Below are 24,032 nucleotides of genomic sequence, written 5' to 3' on the forward strand. Positions count from 1 at the left end.
GAAGAGTTTGACATTTAAAAATACCTAAGAATTACCTGCTACTGGCAGGTGAACTACCAAAAACACTTGGGCCTTGCTAAATTCTCATGAATGAACTTATCATAATTTTTTTAAAGAAATATCATGGAATTTATACAATAAATGCATTGAAATATTTTAAGATTAAAGAATGTATTCCTATTTGACAAAAGCTTAGAACGCTCAAAATCACTCAGTGGTACACAGTCAATGATTTCAAAACTATACTGACAAATTGTCTTATGTGGTGTTAGAATTAATATGAGATGTGGGGGAAGAAATATTGAAATAAAAATAGAATTGGTGAGATGAAGGGGGAAAAGTGGTCATTTCAACAGCACACTGAAAATAACAATGCCAAGAATCATTAATGGACTAAAATATAGTGCATTAAAAAAGCTACCGACAGTGTAGAAGATTTATTTTATTTTATTTTATTTTATTTGAGTACTTGATTGTTTCAACGAGAGGACTGACATTGAAGGGCTTACCAGAAGGTGGCAGTAATTATTCATTGAGAATGCGGGCCGTTGCAACGAAGAAGAAGTGGCAGCAAGCAGGAGCAGGAGACGGCGACGAAGAAGAATAATGACGAGAATGCTAAACGGAAAATAGAAGAGACTGACTACTGCTTAGTGAACATTAAATTAACGCAGTTACCTCGAAATATTCCAATTGAACATAGCTGCATTACATCTGCTGAACTATGACAGAACCTCAGTCAGCGCTGTTACTCAGGAGACAGCTTGCAGGTAATAAAACCTTGGTGTTACTGATGCTAACGACGGCTCTTGCGGGAATGTTACCGTCGCTGTGATTCAAACGATGGTGCTGGCGCAAACTCTTTTCTTGACCCTTCCACAATAACGTCCCATGACAAACTGTGGGATTATAGCAGTGAAAATCGACACAACACCTTTCTCGCTGGATAGATAAGCGCCGTCAGTGTGTGGGGAGACCAACTCGTTTATATGTGTGTTTCGGTATTGCGGACTGATTGCAGTTGGAAGCCGCTGTCAGAAGTCCCAACGATTGTAGCACTGAACCGAACGTTAGCCTGTAGCCGACTCGATGTGTTTACATACATTTTAACCGACGTAACAACCGGTGTTTTGCATTGTATGCATGTTGTTTACTCGTAATATGATTAACGTAATGTTAGCTGCTACCACGTTTCACTAACTGACCGATTTTCTTTGCCAACCACACTAAATTGTTAACGTATTCAGCCAACTCGCTTTATCTGTAGGCTAACATTAGCTGCTGTCACTGTTGTTAGCTTCAACAAGCTAATGTTAATCTCTGGCTATTTTAGCTGGATCAAGTGCGAATTAAATTTAGCTGCCCTAATATTAGACACTTTCCAGTAACAGCTGAGTGAAGTACACATAGTGTAGTGCTTTACCACCAGTGTTACATTTTACGTTTTGGCTAAGATGGAAAATAACATGCAAACTGTCAGGGACACAGTGTGCTCCTTTGTAGTTGTCCAGATATTCTCATTCTGTCCATAGGGCCAGATGATTGAATAATGTTCGAGTGGGATTTGCTAGAAGTATTTAACATTTTGTCAGAATTTTGAAAGTACGTTTTGTATTTAATAGAACTGAAATACATGTGTGCATCCGTTGTAGAAAATTAGACAAAAAATGGAGTAATTTCTTTGACTAATTGGCTGCAAATCTTTGTTGTTCAATAGAATTTATAATCTAAAATGTGTTTCATTGAAACCCACCTTTTGCTTTACGTTTGTCAGTGATGCATGTAAGCCATCAAGTAAGTAACTCCAAGCACAATACTTAACACAGAGGCAGCTGTTTTGAAGCAAGATTAATTTTAATGTACAGAAAGTTAGAATTTGATGCCAGCTAATTGAGTTAACAAATACATCATTTGAAAATTAGCACTAACATATATTAAATCCTCAGTAATTGATTTGAGTGTCGCATATCTAATAAGCAATCTTAGAGCACCTATTGTATCTCTGCCATAGCTGACCGCTAAACAATCAATAGAATGCTGTTAGCTTTATAGTCTGAGTTTTATCTGCATCAAAAAAGACAGAAATAATGATTCACATTTTTGAAAAACTTCTTTTACTCATTGAATGTAATTCCAAAAGTGAGTCAAACTGATAACCACTAAGTCATGGCTGTTTAAATTTTCAGCTGTTGTTGAAAACCATCCAAATTTTGCAGGATCTTTTGTCATTGATATGTGTATGTAATTTACATTTGGTTACAGATGTCTGCATTGTCCAAAAAAATGGAATCTTGTGGAAAATTGACAGTGTCTGAAAATTTTCAGTAAAATGGAAGGCAGTACTGAAAAAATAATATTTTAAATTGGGCAAATCAAAGCACCTCTTTGATCATGTAATTGTTCTGTATATAATAGTGCATAACACCATTATGCGTTAAGGCTGGAGTTGTAAAGTCATAAAGAATTGCAGTTTCAGTCCAGTGAGTTTCAGCAACACGTCCCTTCTTACCCAGCCCCCATAAAAGGCCTCCTGAGACCAGGGTCATGCTGTGTCTGTAGCAACATTGAGAAAAGTACAACATAAGTCTAAATTTCATAGGTGGTAAGATATGAGCGATGAAAATTTGACTTTGATATTTGTTTTCATATCTAGAGCTGAACAAAAACCCAGTGGAGGGATTCTCAGCAGGCCTGATTGAGGATAATGATCTCTACAGATGGGAAGTCCTTATTATTGGGCCTCCGGACACATTGTAGTAAGTCTCAATGTCTGCTTGTCTGGTACAGAGGATATTGTAGGTGTGCTATTATGTTGTTCCCTGAGCAACTCCTCATGACCTCTTTTGATGTACGTGTTTTAAAACCTGCGGGGTCGTTGATATTACATTGATTGTCTGATTTTTCTCTTTTGTTCACAGTGAAGGTGGTGTGTTTAAAGCTCATCTGACATTTCCCAAAGACTACCCTCTCAGGCCACCTAAAATGAAATTTATCACAGATATTTGGCACCCAAATGGTATGTACTATGAATGTTATTTGTCACTGTTTGTAATAAGGAGCTCCACGTTGAGGAAATGGAGCCGATATAGTTCTCCACGATGTGAACATATCTTAGTGTTCAACCCTAGAAATGCTCAGGAATTCACATTAAAAAAAATATGAATACCAAGGACAATGTATACATAATTAATAAATTCACCTGTTAACTTAAATGTGCTTTCACTGCAGTTAGTACTTTATCTTCAGCTTTATTGGGGGGGTTTAAATTACTGACATTCAGATGATTACTTTTGACTGATGTCAGTAAGTATCCAACAAAATCTACATTAAGCAGTCATACTAAATTACTTTATACTTTTAACTAGACCCTCCAGAAAAACGCAATTATGCGATCGCATGAATTCCCGCATTAATCACCAAAATGCCGCTGATTATGCAGGGTTCAATTATTTCCCAAAAGGCCGCATAATCCCCGCAAAACACCGCATAATTCCCGCACGAATCTCACATTTCCATGGAAAAAAAAAAGAGAAATATGCAGGTCGCGCTTGATTTCACAATTCCCACATAAAATGAGAAAACTATAGCCAACATAAATGGAGTTGTGAGTGAGTTTTTATGCGACGCCCGGCCTGACGTCATCAGTTCGTGCATTCACACACACACTAGAAGCATGAGCTGATGTGGAGCGCGGCGCTCAGAGACGAAAAACAAGAATGGCGAATGCTCAAAGATCACATTTACCTACGAATATTTCAGCCAGAGACCGGGCAAAACAGTACCCAGATTTACTGCACGAAAGTGGGGGGAAACTTTTTTGTACTCCGTACAACATTGTTCTGGAGCACCGAAGAAAATCAATCGTATTGCAGCACTTCACCACGACTTCTCCAGGGAGTGTGCTGTGTGAGTGAAGGAGTGCACCGGGTTGTGTATGCGTGTGTGTGGTTAAACCCCAATTACAATTTCTTAAAAAATAAATAGGAAAGTGTTTTAACCTCAGTAAGGGATGTGTGTGTCCTAGTAACAGGATGTAGGAGAAGAATCACCTTTTTTCCCAGTTCTTACATATTTCGTATCTTTTTGCATATTTCACAACTATTCGCATACTTTGCAACTTTCCACAATTTCCCCGCATAAAATGGCATAAAAACCCCGCATATTTATTCGCATAATCAAGGATTTTAGCCCGCGGAATCAAGGATTTTTGCCCGCGTTTTTCTGGAGGGTCTATTTAACCTTAGTACTGTTTAGAAAATGCAGTCAGTGTTTTAATAAAACAGTGAAACTGTTTTCCAAACTTTTAATTTGGTCATTATCCTTAAAAACACATGCCAATATGTGTCAGGTCATTCGCTATAGTATTATATTAACTGTCTGCAAAAGTTTATTTTGTCAGTTTTGCTCAATGATTTATTTATACAGTGCCCTGTGGGGGGGGGGGGGGGGGGAGTAATGTATCCTTTGAGTATTTGCACATGCTGAAGAATTATCTGAATTTGTACAATTTCTTGTTATACTCATACAATGTAAGCATCCGATTTCTTTGAGTTGATACAATTCAGTAAATGTAACTGAAGGAACTGGGCTGTCCAGATGTGTTAAGCTGACAAATCAATTCACATCCTGAAATTAAAGTGTGTTTACTGTTGCCAAAGGTGCCTCTGGTAAATATTGATTCAAAGTGAAGGTATATATATATATATATATATATATACACACACACACTGTGCCTTGTGAAAGTATTCGGCCCCCTTGAACTTTTCAACCTTTCGCCACATTTCAGGCTTCAAACATAAAGATATAAAATTTTAATTTTTTGTCAAGAATCAACAACAAGTGGGACACAATCGTGAAGTGGAACGAAATTTATTGGATATTTTAAACTTTCTTAAATAAAAAACTGAAAAGTGGGGCGTGCAATATTATTCGGCCCCCTTGCATTAATACTTTGTAGCGCCACCTTTTGCTGCAATTACAGCTGCAAGTCGCTTGGGGTATGTCTCTATCAGTTTTGCACATCGAGAGACTGAAATTCTTGCCCATTCTTCCTTGCAAAACAGCTCCAGCTCAGTGAGGTTGGATGGAGAGCGTTTGTGAACAGCAGTCTTCAGCTCTGCCCACAGATTCTCGATTGGATTCAGGTCTGGACTTTGACTTGGCCATTCTAACACCTGGATACGTTTATTTGTGAACCATTCCATTGTAGATTTGGCTTTATGTTTTGGATCATTGTCCTGTTGGAAGATAAATCTCCGTCCCAGTCTCAGGTCTTTTGCAGACTCCAACAGGTTTTCTTCCAGAATGCTCCTGTATTTGGCTCCATTCATCTTCCCATCAATTTTAACCATCTTCCCTGTCCCTGCTGAAGAAAAGCAGGCCCAAACCATGAGGCTGCCACCACCATGTTTGACAGTGGGGATGGTGTGTTCAGGGTGATGAGCTGTGTTGCTTTTACGCCAAACATATCGTTTTGCATTGTGGCCAAAAAGTTACATTTTGGTTCCATCTGACCAGAGCACCTTCTTCCACATGTTTGGTGTGTCTCCCAGGTGGCTTGTGGCAAACTTCAAACCAGACTTTTTATGGATATCTTTGAGAAATGGCTTTCTTCTTGCCACTCTTCCATAAAGGCCAGATTTGTGCAGTGTACGACTGATTGTTGTCCTATGGACAGACTCTCCCACCTCAGCTGTAGATCTCTGCAGTTCATCCAGAGTGATCATGGGCCTCTTGGCTGCATCTCTGATCAGTCTTCTCCTTGTTGGAGGTGAAAGTTTAGAGGGACGGCCGGGTCTTGGTAGATTTGCAGTGGTCTGATACTCCTTCCATTTCAATATGATTGCTTGCACAGTGCTCCTTGAGATGTTTAAAGCTTGGGAAATCTTTTTGTGTCCAAATCCAGCTTTAAACTTCTCCACAACAGTATCTCGGACCTGCCTGGTGTGTTCCTTGGTCTTCATGATGCTCTCTGCACTTTAAACAGAACCCTGAGACTATCACAGAGCAGGTGCATTTATACGGAGACTTGATTACACACAGGTGGATTCTATTTATCATCATCAGTCATTTAGGACAACATTGGATCATTCAGAGATCCTCACTGGACTTCTGGAGTGAGTTTGCTGCACTGAAAGTAAAGGGGCCGAATAATATTGCACGCCCCACATTTCAGTTTTTTATTTGTTAAAAAAGTATAAAATATCCAATAAATTTCGTTCCACTTCACGATTGTGTCCCACTTGTTGTTGATTCTTGACAAAAAATTAAAATTTTATGTCTTTATGTTTGAAGCCTGAAATGTGGCGAAAGGTTGAAAAGTTCAAGGGGCCGAATACTTTCACAAGGCACTGTATGTACATATAATGTACACACACGTATGTTGCTGATTGGTTAAATGTCATGGAAACAAATTTTAATAGCAAACATTATCATTTAATCTTCTTTTTAAATGTATTTGTTTTATTTATTTTTTCAGTTGACAAGAACGGAGATGTATGTATTTCTATTTTGCACGAGCCTGGGGAGGACAAGTATGGCTATGAGAAACCAGAAGAACGTTGGCTACCTATCCACACAGTGGAAACCATCATGATTAGTGTTATCTCTATGCTGGCAGACCCAAATGGTGACTCACCAGCCAATGTGGATGCTGCAGTAAGTTTGCTTGTTTAAAAAAATGAATAGAGACTCTGTTTGAATGTGCTTTTCTATTCAATACAATCTGAAAGTCATACTCAAAGGCCTAAATGTCCTTTAATAAAAATACATATTGTTGTAAAATAAAAGACTTTGCTATTTCGCTGCGAATGGCTGTAAATGTGTTAAAAATAAATACAAAAATTGTAAGCAAAGATATGTGAAATGAAACAATAGAAATACACAATACACTTGACAATTGTCAAAAATTAGGAAACTGAATTGTCTTTTCATTTTTCCACTCTGCAGAAGGAGTGGAGGGAGGACAGACATGGCGCATTCAAAAGGAAAGTTGCCCGTTGTGTACGAAAAAGCCAAGAGACTGCATTTGAGTGATATTTAGCAAGGAGCTAGCTTCATGTTTTCAGGGTAAGTGTTTTTGTCTTTTGCCCTTATAAAATCTATACTTCATCAGTCCCACCTAAATTTAACTATTCAGAAATGGCTGCCTCTTGCACCAGGTACAAGTAAAAATGTGCTGCAGTTTAATTGTAATCTACACTGAGTTGCCTGTTAACTAGGTACCTAAATTGAATAATTGCTTTTTAATACAATATACACAGCTCTCCCTTTTATATACAGCTGATAATGTTAGGGCCCAGTTTCTTACAGCTTCCAGAGAGGTATTGGATCGACTGCATGAGTGTTGTTTAGGGTGTGGTTTGTGTTTCTGCCGCTAAGCCTACCTTCACTGACATAAACAAAGGGGTCAAAATGACAGAAGTACCTCTCTGTGTAACAGCAGTGAAAACTGTATCTCCTTCACAATAATCAAACTGTTGAATCAAGACCTCTCTAAATCAATTTTAACAAAAACTAAACATAACTGTGAATGTTGTAGCCTTGGTGCAGCATTCCAACTTAAGAGCTTTTCAGACATAGGATTAGTGACAACGCTGCCTTCATCAGTTTGTTGAAGTGACAGGATGACAAAGGTCACTTTTACATGAATGTTTCTCAGCTTTTTCAGACATTACTCCTATTGATGGAGAGAGCCGCAGTACACGTGCAATATTTGTCTTCCCTGCGAGATCGGACAGTGCATCAAGTCACATAATAATGCACTAATAAAAACAACACTAAATCCAAATCCACTGTAAAACAAATGATTTAACTGTGACTTATAAACTGTGAATCTGCATCTGACAGCTCACTTGTCTGAGGTGAACTAAAGTTCAGTTGGATTTGCCATTAGATCCTGATTGATTCTGTCTCTATGGATAATTTATTATTCTAAGCTTTAATTGAAGTTACTGAAGTTGTTCAAAGTGCACAGCTCTCTCACTTCGGTGGCACTTACACTGATCCTACTGTTGTTTTATACTGCAGGCATTAGGCTTCTTTTTGATGCTTTTAACACAGTTTGAAAACATTTATATAAACTGGTTCAAAAAGAAGTCAGCTGGGATAGGCTCCAGCCCTCCTGCGACCCTAATGGGGATCAAGCGGTGTATGTGATGGATGGTTCAAAACTGTAAAAGACAGCTGTTATTGGGTTCATCGGCTGGACTGCAGTTTTTTTCGTGCCTGTGAAGGGGACAGTGATCAATATCGGCTCTTCCGCTACTGCATAACATTTTGGTTTGTTACTGTTTATCCTTTAAGATATGTAACAAGATATTTTCTTGATTTAGGCCTAAAAATACATTCAGTCACAGTGTAATGGGATTTTCAGTTGAAAAAAGGTTGTATTAATTTCAAAAATATCTGACGAAGGTGTAACATGCGGCAGATGTTTCTATCATATAATCTGTGCCAGTTTATGAGGTTTTGACTTGGCCTTGCTGCTCACTTCTGTTATGTGTTTTTTGCTTCTCAATAGGTCTCCAATTGAAAATCAACATGGCACTGTTTCCTGCACTCTTCCACCCTCTTGCCAGGCTTGTCCTCCTTTGTTTTGGCAGGAACAGACTGGCTACCGTAGGCTGCAATAGAACATAACAGTGACTACCAAGGATGACAGAAAATCGCCAAGCAAGTGCCAACTCAAAAAACAAACAAGAAAGCCCAGAAGATGATAAAACATTTTTCGAGTCTATGAACTGCTTCAACATTCAGGAAGATATTGTAAAGACATGTATATAGCACAGACTAAACTGGATAATATATACGCTCCCTTTCCATCCATCCAAGACATTTAGACCAAATGAATAGTGCTGGTCTGGATAGATTTATTTTCATCCATTTTCCTTCTTTCAGCTCCAGCATGCATTCGTTTTCTTTAGCTTGTTTTCACAGGAGGTCTTAAATAGGAAGAGAATCACAGTGCTGTTGGAGGATTGTCATCTGTGAAGAGCTTGGCTGATTCAAGTGAGAAGTGACTGAGGATTACCGCCATATTAGAATACACAGCTGTTCTCTTGGGTTCTTTAACACTCAGAACTGAACATCATGTGTACCTGAATGACTTTGTTTTTCTTTATCAGTTAGAAATCTTACCATCCTGTTCAGTTGACTGAAGAAAGAAACATACCCCTTAATTTTTGTGCATGCTAAATTTTGTTTATCTTTTTTTTTCGAAAGTGCCTCCTAAGAAAATGCTTGGCCACTTCACCCTGCATTGAACAATTGTTTTGTTTTGTTTTTTTAAAAGGGGGAAATTGTGAACCACATACAGTATGAATTCATTATATAGCCAACACACAGGGAATCTGTAATAATTAGGGTACTGGTAACAATTTGGTGTAGCAATAACTCACCTAGTATGAAGTGTAAACATGTTCATTTTTGGTATCCTGATACAGTTTGAGGTCCTACTCTCCAGTATTCTTTTATTTTAGCAGCGCCTCTTTCCTTGTCTGTGTTGTCCTCGGTAGGAATTGTTATGCATGCTTTATCTTACTTTTTTTGGTTTGTTTTTTGCTGAATGTTTTTGGGTTTCCGTTTGCGAATGTTCGAGTGTTTGTGTGTACAGTATGTGTGCCCGTTTTGTTTTATCGCTCTTTCCCCTCATCCACAATCATGATTATTCTGCTCACTGAACTATTGCAGTTTTGCCTAATGTACAAAGACAAAATACTGATGTATATTTTTCATGTTATGAAACCTGTCACCTGTAGTGAGTTCTTCTAAAATATGACTTTTTTTCAATATCTACTTGTGTATTTAATTCAGGTTTGTCTTTTGTATGAGACAACAGAAACCTTTTATCAACACAGAAGCTTTTCCATCTTTCAACATTTAATTTTAGAAGGGTATTTAAGTTTATATCTGTTGTATTTTAAGTAACTCAAAAGTCCTCTGAATATTGCAGATATGTAGACAGTTAAGAAGGATTTCCTGAGTTTGAACTTTATTGTCGCATTTTTTTATCAGCAAGGTAACTCTTCAAATCATATGTTGTGGTATGGTACTTGTTACAAGAATAGTTTATGATGGATTTTGGTGATGATTGTTGTTGATGACAGCCCAAGCAGCCTAATGTTTGACTAATCAGAGCTACTTTCGCAGGTAAACTGTATACAAAATGTGTTTTAGTTAGCCGTGTGAACAGTCTCTCTTGTCCACTCTTGTTTCCTTCTAAGAACACTGTCATCTAGAAATCCTTTGCAATTTGAATTGTCACGCAAACAGAATTATGTGATTATCTTGTATAATTTTGTTTTTAATTTACTGTCTGCTCAAGTAAATATATTTAGATATTATATATACATATATATATATATATATATATATATATATATATAAAAAGATAAAACTAATGAACATTTAAATACAACATAGGTAAAACAGATCAGTAAGATAGAACAAACTTAATAGTAGATTTATTTCTACTGCAGGCATATATTTTTTTGGAGGAACACCGGGCATACATGCACCTCAATAGTAGTTAAATTAGTACACATGCATTTGTCCCTCCCCAATAAAAGCTAAAAGCAGAAGGCCTTACCCACAAATACACCAATACATATGCATTGAGAGAGGGTGCAAATTGGTGGATAAAAATTCTCTGGAATGCAGACAACGAACTGTTTGACCCTAATAATTTTCTGAAGCGGACCCACCAGCTGAATGTGCACCTACCAGTGTTCAAACAAAACCTGAGATTACCACTATATACTCATCAACTACATGCGTCTTTACAGGTTTGGCAGAAAGCAACCATTTGATCAGTGAAGTTTGTTTTTACCTGAGAAATAGTTATAAAACAGTAATTTTCATACCTATGTATTTATTGTAAAATTTTGTTTACCAATGCATCATTTGATTAACTTCAGGCTCAATATATACAACTGAAAAAAACAGACTATAAACTTGCTCCCTTGTTGTCTTGAAAGAGGTCGAGCTGTTTACACAAAATGTACTCTACAACTGTATATTTTTAGAGCTATAAGATATTAGCCGATTGTACAGCTCGTACCTAAATTATACAGAGAATTTCTTGCTAAAGAAATATCGTAACGGTCATGTGACAATCTACTAAGTAACGTATTTTTGTGAATCACTTGAACGCAACACCGCTGCTTACTACGAGCGGCTTCATCATATCGCGATAGACACCATCAGGCCACGGAGCTAACGCTGAGCAACATGGCGGAAGGTATGAGATTGATTTTTTTCAGAGTATTTGATACACTCCCTTTCGTCCTAATGTTCTTATTTAACAGATGGACTGAATTTGCTGATGTCTTGGCACTTAAGTAAACCGTGCAGTGTCTATGGTTGAAAATACAAACCGCGGCGACACTCTTCTTGTCACACTCATCTTACCAGTGCGCAAGCTCTGTCGTTAGCTCTCTCTGATGTTGCTAGCTGAATTTTATAGCTATGAGTTAGCCGAACCGGCCAAGAAAAATGTTGGTGAGGGTGGACTGCCCAGAAATAAAATGTGTTTTAGGGAGACTGCTGGTGGAGAAAAACGTGTGTTAAATTAAATGTCAGTGTCATGCATCGCATCAAACTGTAACGTTACATTATCTAGTTGAGTGACAGTTAACGATCCTTTAACCGTCGCTGTTGCTTCATGTGGAGACTTTGTGAACATAATTTCTCAGCAGTTATGTTAAACGGACGGTAAGCAAGACAGGAGACTTGCAGGACAGGTTAAGTGTCAGCTATCATCTGCACTACCTGGCTGAAGTGCCATGTCCAAGGGCAACACCTATATTTGGCCGAGACATAAGAGTGTGTGTTCCTCCTTAAGGAAAATCTGCTTACCAACTTGATTCCAGAGAGCAAACAGTCCAATCTGCGGTGTTAGTGGTGTATACGGAGTTGCTGAGCAGAAATCATGTTTTATGACATGTCAAATGAGTGTTTGACCATTCCCTTGAATTACCTGATTTGTATTAAAAAGCATGCATATATGCTTCTTCAAATTTTTCGTTGCAATGTGTGTATCTGTTTCCAGCGGTTCACAGTAGTTTGTTGTATTTACAATTAGTGCGATTGCTTCTTGCTGTGAAGTGTCTGCAAGAGACTAGATCATGTTCACAAGTCCTGGCAAAACAAGAGAGATTGAGAGCACACTGTTGCAAGGGGATTTGCATTCCAAAGTTTGATATGAGTAAATGCTTTCCAGATGCATTACTCCTGCCTGCTTCACTGAGTAATTTATAGTGGATTTTGGCATATTATATAAATTTGACCAGTGCATTCTCTGTTGGTCTTTAGCTGCTTCAGCATACCACCCTTCCTGTCTTGAGCTGATCAGGTGGTTTTTAGAAACACCCCCTTTTTGTACCTCATGACCAGTAGCTCTGCCAGTAACGGTTTATGAGGGAGGACAAAGTAACGTGCTGTCTCAGCATTCCTTCTTCACTAAAACTTTACTCGTTTAAAAGGAAGGAAATGGGCCTCAGTGAAACTCTGTGGACTCTTGGCTGAGACATGAATTAGTGTTGTAATATTAAGATCTGCAGAAAGTGTATTTCACAAGTAGTACCAGGGCGATGTGTGGCAAAACTACCTACCTACTCCTTAGATTTCACTAAAGTCACTTGTCAAGATCTGCAAATTAGGTCCTTGTAGTTTGATTGCAGAAAACCTGCACACAGAAACATGATTTTAACAGGTTATAAGACACTGTTGTAAAAAATGAGTGATGGCATGGGACACATTTAAGCCAGCAGCCTTTATGGCATTGTTTTTTACAGTCATACTGTCACTGCCATATGAGTTGTCTTTACATAGTGCTGATGTTCTTGTAAAACCACATAATAGAAAATAAATTGCTATAACTTTAGTCCCAGATATAGGGTACTGAATTGTGGGACTGTTGTACTTTGTATCACCCTTTTGCTTTGAGGTGAAAGGTTCTTCAAAGAGTCTAGTTCTAACCTGTGTTCAGAAATAGGTCTTTGTAACGTATTTTCTGTATCCCTGCATCTCGTTTTGTCCTCTGTCTGTCTCTTTTACCTTGATGTGGGACAGAGGAGGTGGCCAAGCTGCAGAAGCACCTGGCCCTGCTCAGGCAGGAGTATGTGAAGATGCAGCAGAAGCTGGCTGACACTGAGAGGCGCTGCGCCATGCTCGCTGCACAGGCCTCTGGACAGGGCTCTTCCAGCCCTGGAGCTGCAGACACCTTCATTAGCCGTCTGCTGGACATTGTGGCCGACCTCTATCAGCAGGAGCAGTACAGGTGAGGATTGTGGTTAGAATGACTGAATTTTGTTTGTTTTTCCAATCCAGCAGCCCCACTGATTATTCTATATTAGTGTGTTTCCTGTTTTGTGATGATACAATCTCACTGTATTACTACATTAATGCAGCTAAAGAGCTTTTCACAGAACATCAAGAATTATGCTGTTTACTGTTGAAAGCAAAACATTTACATTTGCACATACTGATTTCTTGGCATATGTTTCTTTGTTAGTTTTAGCACTGTTAAAGAGGTAGAATATTTTTTATATGTACTTGATTTCTCATGAATGAATGTGTTGGTTTTGCAGTGATTTGAAAGTGAAAGTGGCAGGGGAGCAGCTTAATGCCCACAAGTTTGTGCTGGCTGCTCGCAGTGATGTCTGGAGTCTGGCCAACCTGGCTTCCATCTCTGAACTGGACCTAACAGGTGAGCAACCCTGGTGTGCTAAAGGTGTAGCTTAAGTGATAATGAAAGTCCAGTTGGTTCCCACTCACCCTTCTGTTAGTTGACATGATTATGGGTTAGTAGGTAATGATGCAATATTTATTTTGAGTGTTTTGCGCAAACTGTCAAAGTCCAATATTGTCCACAGTGTCTCTCTGGAGAGGGTTTAGCCCCCAGGCCTATTATTTATGTAAATGTGAGCCCATGATTGGGAGGAGTGAAAGTACCTCTGAACAGACATTTTTGTCGAGAACAAAGAAAGAAGTTTTTCAAAAAAAAGATGAAATTGATTTAAATATATTTATTTTTAGGTGTGTAATTTATCAATATCTAACTATATTTCTTGATTGGTTCTCAGATTGCAAACCTGAAGTTGCCATGGCAATGTTGCGTTGGGCATACACAGATGAGTTGGAACTCAGTGAGGATGATGCCTTTCTTATCGACTTAATGAAGCTGGCTAACCGCTTCCAGCTTCAGCTGCTCAGAGAGAGGTCAGCACAATTAATGCATACAGAGTTTTGGTTTGCCTTTAATTGTTGATATAAGCAGCCTCACTGTTGCTTAGCATGTTATAGTGCAACACGTCTGCTTTAATGACACAAAAGTACCTTTGATTCTCCTCTGGGACAGGTGTGAAAAAGGCGTGATGTCCTCAGTGAATGTCAGGAACTGCATTCGCTTCTACCAAACAGCAGAGGAGCTAAATGCCTCCACCCTAATGAACTACTGTGGAGAGATCATAGCCAGCCACTGGGTGAGCACCTTAAGACAGATTTTGTGCATGTCCAAGCAATCACCTTCGGACGTGTTTGTGTGTGTGGGTGTAGTGTGATTGAACAGTAGCAGCAGTTTGTTTCTGCTGTTAGCAGTCTGGATATTGTAATCATCTGCTAACTTTTGCATCATTAGATTTGAGGAATCTGAATAGGATTTTTTTCAGTCTACCAACCGATTCTAACCATACTTTGTGTTGTTGGAAAATCTCCTTGTGTTTACTCCTTTTTGACAAATCAATGTTATTTTAGTTCACAAATCTCATCTCTTCATTAAAAAACTGTCAGTAACTATATCCAGTTGCACCAGTTTTCAAGGTTATCTTTATAAATAATGTAGACCAGCAGGCAGATGGGTCCCCCCACACAAAGAGCCGGCTTCTGCTCAAGATTTTTTCCTTGTTAAAAGGGTGTTTTCCTTGCCACTGTTGCCTTAGGGTTTGCTCTGGGGGTTCAGGAATATGGGTTCTGTAAGGCGTCTGGAGACAATTTGACCAAAATTGAATTGAACTGAATTTGCTGTAGTGAATTGCTGTTGACTGTGACCAGCTTCTGACACCTCCTTTTTCTGTTACTGGTCCAAACATTGACCACTGCCTTTTCACAAAAGCAAGCAACTTTGAAGTTTCAAGAATAAAACAATCAGTGACACCTGTCTCCATCATTGGCCAGTTCTGATATTTCAGACTGACACTTGTTGCATTTCACTGACTTTGTTTTTTAGGACGATCTAAGGAAAGAAGATTTCAGCACCATGAGTGCCCAACTTCTGTACAAGATGATCAAATCTAAAACGGAGTATCCTCTCCACAAAGCCATCAAGGTTGAGCGAGAAGATGTGGTCTTTTTGTATCTTATTGAAATGGACTCGCAGGTCAGTTCTCCACAGACACCCTTTGTTTAATATTCACAGACAATTTTTTTTCCTTAGTTTGTTCTAGCGCAATTAGCATGGGGCAGTAAAGGGATCCTGTTATGCTATAAACAGTTTTTTTATTGATGTTATCTTTTCTGCTCAGTTGCCTGGCAAACTCAATGAACTGGATAACAACGGTGACCTGGCACTGGACCTGGCGCTCTCCCGGAAATTGGAAAGTATTGCCACTACTCTGGTTAACAACAAAGCTGATGTGGACATGGTGGACCAGAGTGGCTGGAGTCTCCTACATAAGGCCATCCAAAGAGGTGGGGGGAAATTATTGTCCCTATGCTTTTTGTTTTCCATGTGTGTTAATATTTTTCACTTAAAAATATACATACCATGAGAGTTGCTTGCTCAACATGTGAAATATCCCTAAACCTCAAAGCTTTTTCTTGTATAGACAGTTACATTGTAAAATGTAGAATTTGAATTTAACAGATGAAAGAATAAATTATTTCTTGGAGTTACTAGTCTTTGTTTCCTCCTCCACCAGGTGACGAATTTGCCTCCATCTTCCTGATTCGTCACTCAGCTCAAGTGAATGCGGCCACTGTGGGGGCAGTAGAAACCCCACTTCACTTGGTCTGTTCTTTCAGTCCCAAGAAACACTCAGTGGAGGTGATGAGTGGCATGGCACGAATCGCAGAGGCCCTGCTCAAGACTGGAGCCAACCCCAACATGCAGAACAGCAAGGGCAGGTAGGTCACATAAATTTTGGGTTTAGGAACTGTTTTGGATAGCAAAAGCGGGCAACTATTGTGCAAAGTATGGTGGTGCTTCATTTTCTCTTTTGTCATTTTAAAGAACTCCTATGCATGAAGCCGTGGCATCAGGGAATGAGCCAGTGTTCAACCAGCTTCTACAGTGCAAACAGTAAGTTTTACTTTGATACGGAAAGTTCCACACAGCATGATAATGTCTACTTAACTGAATTTGTGGGATCACAACAACTAGCTAACAGACCAAAGTGGATGCCAATTCTTTTTAGTTCCTTTTGAACATTTTTGACAACAAATGTATCCAACTGTCATCGGAGGTCTGTGTAAATCACTGCAGTGATGTTAATATCACATAACATTAGCTTGTTTTTATGATGTGTTTTATGATTGTGATGTGTTTTTTGACTTGTTTTATTCTTGTTTTATTTTTGTAATTTAATGTCTGATGATTTTTATGTAAACCGTCTGCGTGTTTTGAAAAGCGCTATACAAATAAAATGTGTTATTATTGTATCTAAATGCAAAAATGTTGATATCTAAATGTCTCTTTAACACACTGCAGTTGAAGGGACACATTTTAAAGTCATGCAACCCTGGTCACCATTTAGCCCTAAAGATAGTTCTGATTATAATATGGTAATCTGTCCATCTTTTCAGACTTGATCTGGAACTAAAGGACCATGAGGGTAGCACAGCTCTGTGGCTCGCACTGCAGTACATTACCATGTCTTCAGACACCTCTGTAAACCCATTTGAAGATGATGCACCAGTAGTGAATGGAACCTCGTTTGATGAAAATAGCTTTGCAGCCCAGCTTATCCAGAGAGGAAGCAATCCTGATGCACCTGACACTGCCACAGGTGCTGTTTCATAACCTGTTTTTACATTTCTAAATGGAATGGTGCTTGTGCTTATAACACATTTCCATCTTCATCTCCCTTTATTTTCTTTCTTGCAGAAAACTGCCTCATGCAGAGAGCAGCTCGGGCAGGTAACGAGGCTGCTGCTCTTTTCCTAGCCACTCATGGGGCAAAAGTCAACCACGTTAACAAATGGGTGTGTATGAACATTTGGTTATATGATGAAAAATGATCTAGTTTCAAACCTGTATTGTGCAGACAGCAGAAGTTAAAATCCTGACCTTTATTACAGCATTCCCAGGTTAATCAGTGAAATTCTTCAAAGGTCAGAACTTGGTGCTAAGTGCATCAACCTTTCGGCATTTTATTGAAATCAGGCCAGTGGGATCAAGGATGTCAAGTCAGCTTTAAACAACAAAAAAAACCTAAAAATTTTACAGATGAGTGGAGAAAATGACAAATGGGTGAAAAAGTAGAATTAAAAATGTATATTGTCATTGTGTCAGTGAGAATGTTCTTTATTATAGAGCTCTCTTTCCTCATAAAACACATCCCGGCTATGGCATCAGTGCATTAATAACTTGTTTTGGATTGCAATCATAAGTCCCGAACTGAAACTATCTGAATTTCTACATCTGCAGACTTAAAAAAAGGAACTAAATAAAGCTGCCATGTAATCATAAAATGTTCATGAAATTGGTCTGTTACTAATCTATATCCTCTGAAAACCTTTGCTGTCTATCAGGGTGACAGCCCACTTCACACAGCCTGTCGCTGTGGCCTGGCAAGCTTGACAGCTGAGCTGCTTCAGCAAGGGGCCAACCCCAACCTGCAGACCCAGAAGGCTCTTCCTGATGACACCCCTGGTGTGGCTATGCAGACTCCCCTCCACATGGCCATTGCTCACAACCACCCAGATGTGGTCTCTGTCATCCTGGAGCAAAAAGGTCAGCATGTGTTTTGGGAGTTGTATAATTGTAAATGTCTGTAACCAAACTGGAAACAGTTTCAGCTGAGTATGAAGTGATATTTGCTGTACATCCCCGCACGTAATCTAATGTCCTTAAACATCCTGAAATTGATCCTCTATTTTTTTTCTTGATGGTTCTGTTGCAGCGAATGCACTTCATGCCACCAACAACTTCCAGATCATTCCAGACTTCAGTCTCAAAGACTCAATGGACCAGACAGTCCTGGGCTTGGCCCTCTGGACAGGTACATAGCCATACACTGACACTGGGGAAGTGTAACACACTTGTTTCTGCAATATCAAATTGATCTTGATATATATGATGTTTACTAAATTAAATCTATCCCCATCAGGTATGCACACCATAGCAGCTCAGCTGCTGGGCTCAGGGGCTTCTATCAATGATACTATGTCCAATGGACAAACCCTGCTTCACATGGCCATCCAAAGACAGGACAGCAAGGGTGCACTCTTCCTTCTTGAACATCAGGCAGACATCAATGTTCGGTAATGCTGGGAACATGTTTAAGTTGAGCAGAAGGTTGTTAAACTGTTATTGTTATGTTGTCTTCTGTATTTTTACTGTTTTTTTCTCCACTACCAGGACCCAGGAGGGACAAACAGCACTGCAGTTGGCTATCAGTAACCAACTGCCACTGGTGGTGGATGCCATTTGCACAAGAGGAGCTGATACGTCTGTGGTGGATGACAAAGGGGACCCTCCACTGTGGCTGGCTCTTGAGAATGGCCTGGAAGATATTGCTTCTACACTGGTAGGCAAATGCATTGCAAACACTTGAGAAATAATGATGCTCTATAAGCTCCACACTGAACGACTGCCAGTCGTTATGTGTTACACCCACACAATGCTTTGTTAGGTTGAGTCTTTGCTTTGGATGTACCTGGAATCATCTGCATTTCTATGTGCATTTAGTTATTTATTTCAGTGTAAGTATTGTAAATATTTTTGAATAGAAACAGAATTTTACAGTACTGAATCCAGGTTCCAACATGGAAACCAATATACACTTGCCCTTGTATGGCTATTGACTGAAACATTAGTGATGTTTATAGGTCTAATATTATGCAGCATCTTCAGCAGATTGATGATTAATTAAATCCAAAACATTAAAATTGAACAAGGATTTGTTACAAATAGAGTAAGAAGTAAATAACTGTAAAAGAGCTGCAGAAAACTGGTAACTACACCAGAAATTATTTGAATTAAAGCCTTGTCACAGGCAGTGTATATGTTTCTATTTGTATGTGGCTGGGAAACAAAAATCTTTTCCTGCATTTTGACAATTTGAATCCTGTTTGTCTCACCCAGGTCCGCCATGGCTGTGATGCAACTTGTTGGAGCACAGGGCCTTCTGGCTGCCAGCAGACGCTTCTGCACAGAGCTGTTGATGAGAATAATGAGGTTTCTGCCTGCTTCCTCATCCGCAGGTCTGCACATTCACCTTACTGTCACTCCATATTTTAACCCAAACTGTGAATTCTCTGTATATCGGCAAAAACAATTTGCTAGTTGTTGTGTGAATCCAGTTTTCCCATTTGCCATTCAATATTATGATACAGTTAAAATGTGGTACAGCAGTTGCTAAACAAATGTCCACTGTTAGATTATTCATTTTCTGATAGATTGCTTTGAATATTGCACTTTTGAACTGTTTCTGAAAGGTCTGGTCTGCCAACTTAGATTCCAGACATGTATTAGCAACAGTATTCAAAGAGCTGTTGCTGACCTGTTTAAGATGCTAAAACAATATCTGAAACAGTCTGTAAGCTTTACGTGCTAAAATGGATGAAGCTAGCTGTTTTGGCTTACTGTCTGCCCTATGTGTGTATAGTGGATGTGATGTGAACAGCCCCAGACGGCCTGGCGCTAATGGGGAAGGAGATGAAGAAGCCCGAGATGGACAAACGCCCCTCCACCTGGCAAGCAGCTGGGGACTGGAGGAGGTGGTGCAGTGCCTTCTAGAGTTTGGAGCGAATGTTAATGCACAGGTCAGCTCCATCAGTCGGTCTTCTTTAGCCAATACAGCTCTGTTCCCGTCAAAACATACTGCCTCGTGTTAATGTGGCATTTCAGTGTATGCTGTCTTTAACACTGTATGTGTGTATTTCTGTCAGGATGCAGAGGGCAGAGCTCCCATCCATGCTGCCATTAGCAACCAGCACAACGTCATTATACAGCTTCTCATTTCACATCCAGACATTCGTCTCAACCTTCGTGACCGTCAAGGAATGACCCCCTTCGCCTGTGCCATGACGCACAAGAACAATAAGGCAGCAGAGGCTATCCTCAAGAGGGAGCCAGGTGCTGCTGAACAGGTAACACTGCTATGAGTGCACCAGTTTTTCTCTGCAGCAATAGAAAGCGAACCTTAAAATATTAATCTCTCCTGACTTGAAATGACATATCTCTCTGTCCAGGTTGACAACAAAGGGCGTAATTTTCTCCACGTGGCTGTGCAAAATTCAGACATCGAAAGTGTCTTGTTTCTCATCAGTGTCCAAGCTAATGTCAACTCCAGGGTTCAAGATGCAGCCAAGCTCACCCCTCTCCACCTGGCTGTCCAGGCTGGATCAGAGATTATTGTCCGCAATCTGGTACAAACTTAACATTTTCTTAGTCTTCTCCATTGTTATTTATTCAGATCAGTTCTTTTTTTGCCAAATATTGTGTATTACTGCATTTCCAAAGCATTAAAATATAAATGGTAAATAAAGTATCGTCTCAGGCCAATGTAAGTGTTTTTGAAAGAGTGGTGCAGTTGATGTTGTTTTTGTTTTGCATTTTTCTGCTTCCAGCTGCTTGCTGGAGCCAAAGTAAATGAGCTGACCAAACACAGGCAGACAGCACTACATTTGGCTGCCCAGCAGGATCTGGCCACTATTTGTTCTGTGCTGCTGGAGAACGGAGTTGATTTTGCTGCTGAGGATGAGAATGGCAATAATGGTACTCTTCAGTATGAGGCCTCTGTTTTTTGTTGTTTTAGTTTTTTGTTTTTTTGATGCGAGATGCTTCTATTAAATAAATGGCACTCAAACTGACAATGCCCAGTCTAAACAATAATCACAGTAGGAAATTACTCAGTTGACCATTTTTTGACAGTTTGACATTTGAGCTTAGTTTTTATTGTACAGAGGATTTCTTTCCAGATATCAGTATTCAGTATTGACAGAAAAGCAGTGCAAAATGTGTCCCCAACAGTTTGGCAGTCTCTAGATATTACGCCGTTCAGCTTAAAAAAAACAATCAGTCGTTTGATTCACTGTTGTGTCCTTATCATATTCATTATAACTCTACCACCGCAACATATCATAATCCTTGTGAATAACAGTGTTTTCTGCCCTTCCTGCTGTCTCCCCAGCTCTGCATCTGGCTGTGATGCAGGGCCGCCTTAACAATGTCAGAACCCTTCTCACAGAGTCCAACATTGATGCTGAGGCCTTCAATCTCAGGTACACTCAGTTTCTTTCACACATAGGAATAGCAGTAGTAGTAAGCAACTTCATATTTTCACAGCTTTTATTTTACACCTCCAGAATTACAAATGAAAATCATTTTCATGACATGGGACCTTTAACAGTGTGTAACATGTAAGATTTTTATACATAAAGATGCAACAGTTAAAAAGAATGTAACAGACTACCTGCTGCAGACTTCAGAGTTAACGTTCCTTTTCTTATGTTTGCTCAGGGGTCAGTCACCAATGCATGTGCTAGGCCATTATGGCAAAGAGAACGCTGCTGCCATTTTTGAGTTGTTCCTCGAGTGTATGCCTGAATACCCTCTGGACAAACCAGACAACGAAGGGAACACGGGTACAGTAGCTTACTTAAATTACCTCTGTGTTTAACAATGCATCATCCCAGTACACTTGTGGGGGTAAGACCGTGACCTGTGTTTTCTTGCAGTTCTACTCCTGGCCTATATGAAAGGAAATGCAAACTTGTGCCGTGCCATTGTGAGGGCTGGGGCTCGCCTGGGCGTCAATAATAATCAGGGCATTAACATTTTCAACTACCAAGTTGCAACCAAACAGTTGCTCTTCCGCCTTCTAGGTAAGTTTTCACACTTGTTATCCATGAGATGTTCAGCATGTATTAAAATGACAGCCCCAGGTGAAGCCATGTGCTGGGATATGGTGTATTGACCCTTGTGGTGATCTCCGGTCAATAACTGAGGTTGTATCCTTAATTTCTTAAGATATGCTGTCCAAAGAGCCCCCTTGGTGCGATGGATCCAACTGCTATGAATGTGGTGCCAAGTTTGGTGTTACAACACGGAAACATCACTGGTTAGTAGTAAGGCTTTTTATGTTCTTATTTTTATTCATTTCACTTGTTTTCTCATTTTATTTGTAACGATATGATTGATCTTGTCATTCCAGCCGCCACTGTGGGCGCCTGCTGTGCCACAAGTGCTCTATAAAGGAGATACCTATCATCAAGTTTGACTTGAACAAGCCGGTGAGAGTGTGTGACATCTGCTTTGATGTACTAACTCTGGGCGGAGTGTCATAATGCCGTGGCCTGGATATCTTCCACCTTCTGGCTCTGACCATGCCAGGCCCACATGGCACAGCTATTCAGGCACACCAGAAGAAGGGACATCAGTAACAGGAGATTCCCAGTCAGTTATGGACCATCACCTTTATACTATTCCAGTCTATGAAAAACTATTAATGTTCTAGCAGGACATTTCAAATAGAAAGTGAAACATTGTCTTTTTGTTTCTGTTTCGATAAAAGTATCTTAAAGTGGATATAAGTAGCTCTCCAACTGGGTGACAGCTGGACGCAGTTTCTTAATTTTTCAAGCTCAGTGACATTTGTGCTGGTTAGCTCCTATTATCACAAAGGTAGCTGTTGTACACAGACATGTCAATCCAATGATATGAGCACCTGTGGAAGGAAGGGGGAGTTTCCTTTTCTCTGTTGGGATAATTCACCATCAGCAGGATTCCTGCTTACCTGCCCAAAGACCAAAATTTAATACTACGGAATGAAACATTGCATACATATTAAAGCTGAGGCTGCTGTTAACCAAGAACAGAATAAAGCTGGAAAATGCCTCTAGATCACTTGATCTGCAGGGACTGAATTATCCATATGTTCTCTATAATCTTTCATCATTTACTCTTCCATCAGCTCAATTCTGTATTCACTGGATAAAGTGGGACAGACAAGGAGGACTTAAAGGGAAAGCAACTCAACTTGCTTTTTAAATGAGCATAATTTCCATATGAGGTTGAATCTTTTAGTTAGATTCACATTTATGACATGGTCATTGTATAACTTTATCAGAGAGGTGGAAGATGGTACAAGAAGATAAAGATGAAATGGATTTTCACCACAATTGGTAAATGGGCAAGTTGAAGTAATATGACTTTAGAAAGCCTTTTTTTTTTTAAATCATGAAAGGAATATAAATGTAGTCCCCAAAACAAAATTCTCTCATCAGTTCTCCTCAGTTCCAGAAATGCCTAATATGCCTATGCATGTAATTTCATTCGTAGCCTTTTTATGTCATTGTTCCAATCATAAATCATACTTTAAAATCAGTCACCAAATAATTACATTCCATTTTGACATGACATAAGGTCCTTGTAAGTTGTTCTGATCATAGCCCCCCGATGTTGCCTCATGTCAAGTTCTTGTCTTGACCCGTCACATATAACGTTTCATGATTTCTAAGCCTAACAGGTGCACTTTATCAAGATCACATGACATTTCTGATCATTGGGGAGAATGTGGAGTCAGCAGAGGGATGGCCAGGTAGTGGGGCCTCTTTAAGTATTGTTAAATTGTACAGATAAATGTGTGATATTTTTGACCACTACAACTGTTTTGTACTTTAATGCAGTTTGTGCTTGTCATTGTGACAAACCTAAATCTTGCCTCTGTTAATCTTTTATGCACATTGTTTAATCTTTTATGCACATTGTATTGTATCTGTATGCTCAGATATCTAGCCTGTCTCTTCCTGGTGTATTCTTTTAGAGAAAGGGAGGACAACTTTGCATAAAGGTCATCAAAAATGAATGC

The 24,032-nt window shown here is 39.4% G+C and overlaps 2 protein-coding genes across 2 annotated transcripts; both read left to right on the forward strand.

Moving 5' to 3' along the window:
• The first annotated feature begins 538 nt into the window (after positions 1 to 538).
• Positions 539 to 9,791, forward strand: ube2g1a (ubiquitin-conjugating enzyme E2G 1a (UBC7 homolog, yeast)). The gene is made up of 6 exons (XM_022209424.2): positions 539 to 770; positions 2,654 to 2,756; positions 2,919 to 3,016; positions 6,479 to 6,657; positions 6,949 to 7,068; positions 8,522 to 9,791. Exons 1-5 carry the CDS (start codon positions 725 to 727, stop codon positions 7,033 to 7,035), a joined length of 513 nt encoding a protein of 170 aa, XP_022065116.1. The 5' UTR covers positions 539 to 724; the 3' UTR covers positions 7,036 to 7,068; positions 8,522 to 9,791.
• Positions 9,792 to 11,035: 1,244 nt separating this feature from the next.
• ankfy1 (ankyrin repeat and FYVE domain containing 1) lies at positions 11,036 to 24,029 on the forward strand. Its single transcript, XM_022209421.2, has 25 exons — positions 11,036 to 11,239; positions 13,072 to 13,279; positions 13,590 to 13,708; positions 14,085 to 14,220; positions 14,360 to 14,483; positions 15,227 to 15,376; positions 15,522 to 15,687; positions 15,918 to 16,122; positions 16,229 to 16,297; positions 16,801 to 17,003; positions 17,102 to 17,199; positions 17,749 to 17,950; positions 18,120 to 18,218; positions 18,327 to 18,480; positions 18,578 to 18,746; positions 19,304 to 19,422; positions 19,827 to 19,983; positions 20,110 to 20,310; positions 20,413 to 20,589; positions 20,791 to 20,938; positions 21,354 to 21,444; positions 21,683 to 21,807; positions 21,901 to 22,047; positions 22,193 to 22,283; positions 22,377 to 24,029. Exons 1-25 carry the CDS (start codon positions 11,230 to 11,232, stop codon positions 22,507 to 22,509), a joined length of 3,501 nt encoding a protein of 1,166 aa, XP_022065113.2. The 5' UTR covers positions 11,036 to 11,229; the 3' UTR covers positions 22,510 to 24,029.
• Positions 24,030 to 24,032: the final 3 nt, after the last annotated feature.

This window comes from Acanthochromis polyacanthus, chromosome 17 (genome assembly GCF_021347895.1).
Source record: "Acanthochromis polyacanthus isolate Apoly-LR-REF ecotype Palm Island chromosome 17, KAUST_Apoly_ChrSc, whole genome shotgun sequence".
NCBI lineage: Eukaryota > Metazoa > Chordata > Actinopteri > Pomacentridae > Acanthochromis > Acanthochromis polyacanthus.

What these genes read in the sequence shown, in the direction of transcription:
- ube2g1a (XM_022209424.2), top strand. Translation starts at nt 725, where the DNA reads ATGACAGAACCTCAGTCAGCGCTGTTACTCAGGAGACAGCTTGCAG. An exon ending in AGATATTTGGCACCCAAATG is followed by an intron (nt 3,017 to 6,478) that starts GTATGTACTATG and finishes TTATTTTTTCAG; the next exon opens with TTGACAAGAACGGAGATGTA. An exon ending in CAGCCAATGTGGATGCTGCA is followed by an intron (nt 6,658 to 6,948) that starts GTAAGTTTGCTT and finishes TCCACTCTGCAG; the next exon opens with AAGGAGTGGAGGGAGGACAG.
- ankfy1 (XM_022209421.2), top strand. An exon ending in GCCTGCTTCCTCATCCGCAG is followed by an intron (nt 19,423 to 19,826) that starts GTCTGCACATTC and finishes ATGTGTGTATAG; the next exon opens with TGGATGTGATGTGAACAGCC. An exon ending in GGATGAGAATGGCAATAATG is followed by an intron (nt 20,939 to 21,353) that starts GTACTCTTCAGT and finishes CTGTCTCCCCAG; the next exon opens with CTCTGCATCTGGCTGTGATG.